This window comes from Bison bison, unplaced genomic scaffold, assembly GCF_000754665.1.
Source record: "Bison bison bison isolate TAMUID 2011002044 unplaced genomic scaffold, Bison_UMD1.0 scf7180017864150, whole genome shotgun sequence".
NCBI lineage: Eukaryota > Metazoa > Chordata > Mammalia > Artiodactyla > Bovidae > Bison > Bison bison.
Window position 1 is genome coordinate 194,552 of NW_011494722.1, and position 770 is coordinate 195,321.

Sequence of the window (770 nt, forward strand, 5' to 3'; positions counted from 1 at the left end):
TCCTCCCCTCCTTCACAGCACAGCCCCGTGAAGCCTATGGCAGAGACAAGGGCCCCTGGGGACTCTCATTGGTCCTGAGCCTGGGGGTGTTGTGAGCCCTTGCAGCTCAAGCCCAAGGACCATCTGCGCAGCTGTCTGTTCCCCAGTCCAGAGTCGGCTGCCACAGCCCTCACCCCTGCTGCTCATCCCAGAAGCACGTCTGGGGCGGGGAGGCCTCTCCCACTTCCTGACCATGTTCTAGCGGTCAGGGCTGGGGCGCTTCAGAGAAGAAGGGACAGGACAGGGCTGGGGCGGAGGTCACACAGCCCCCTGAACTCCTTCCCTGGGCCAGGTACAAGGACAGAAAGGCAGTGTCCGGGCGCCACAGTCCCCATGTTCTGGTGCTCAAGGAGGTGACAGAGGCCAGTGCGGGCATCTACACCCTGGCCCTGTGGAACACCGCGGCTGGCCTGAGGCGTAACATCAGCCTAGAGCTGGTGGTGAATGGTAGGTGTGGGTGGAGCAGGAGAGGGGGAGGGGACAGGGGGGTGTCTGGGGGTGTGCTGACTGACTGGCTGTCTGCCTGTGTCTCCAGTACCCCCCCACATCCACGAAAAGGAGGCCTCCTCTCCCAGCATCTACTCCCGCCATAGTCGCCAGGCCCTCACCTGCACAGCCTACGGGGTGCCCCCTCTCTTGGCATCCAGTGGCACTGGCGGCCGTGGACGCCCTGCAGGACCTTCAGCCAGCGCAGCCTGTGAGTGTAGCTCCACCCCGCCTCCCCTACTTCC

At 64.4% G+C, this 770-nt stretch overlaps 1 protein-coding gene across 1 annotated transcript in view; it reads left to right on the forward strand.

Moving 5' to 3' along the window:
* FLT4 (fms-related tyrosine kinase 4) overlaps window positions 1-770 on the forward strand; it is a 41,638-nt gene that overhangs the window by 19,402 nt on the left and 21,466 nt on the right. The window contains 3 exon segments of the mRNA XM_010840931.1: window positions 332-486; window positions 575-667; window positions 670-736. Coding sequence (XP_010839233.1) covers window positions 332-486; window positions 575-667; window positions 670-736 — 315 coding nt within the window.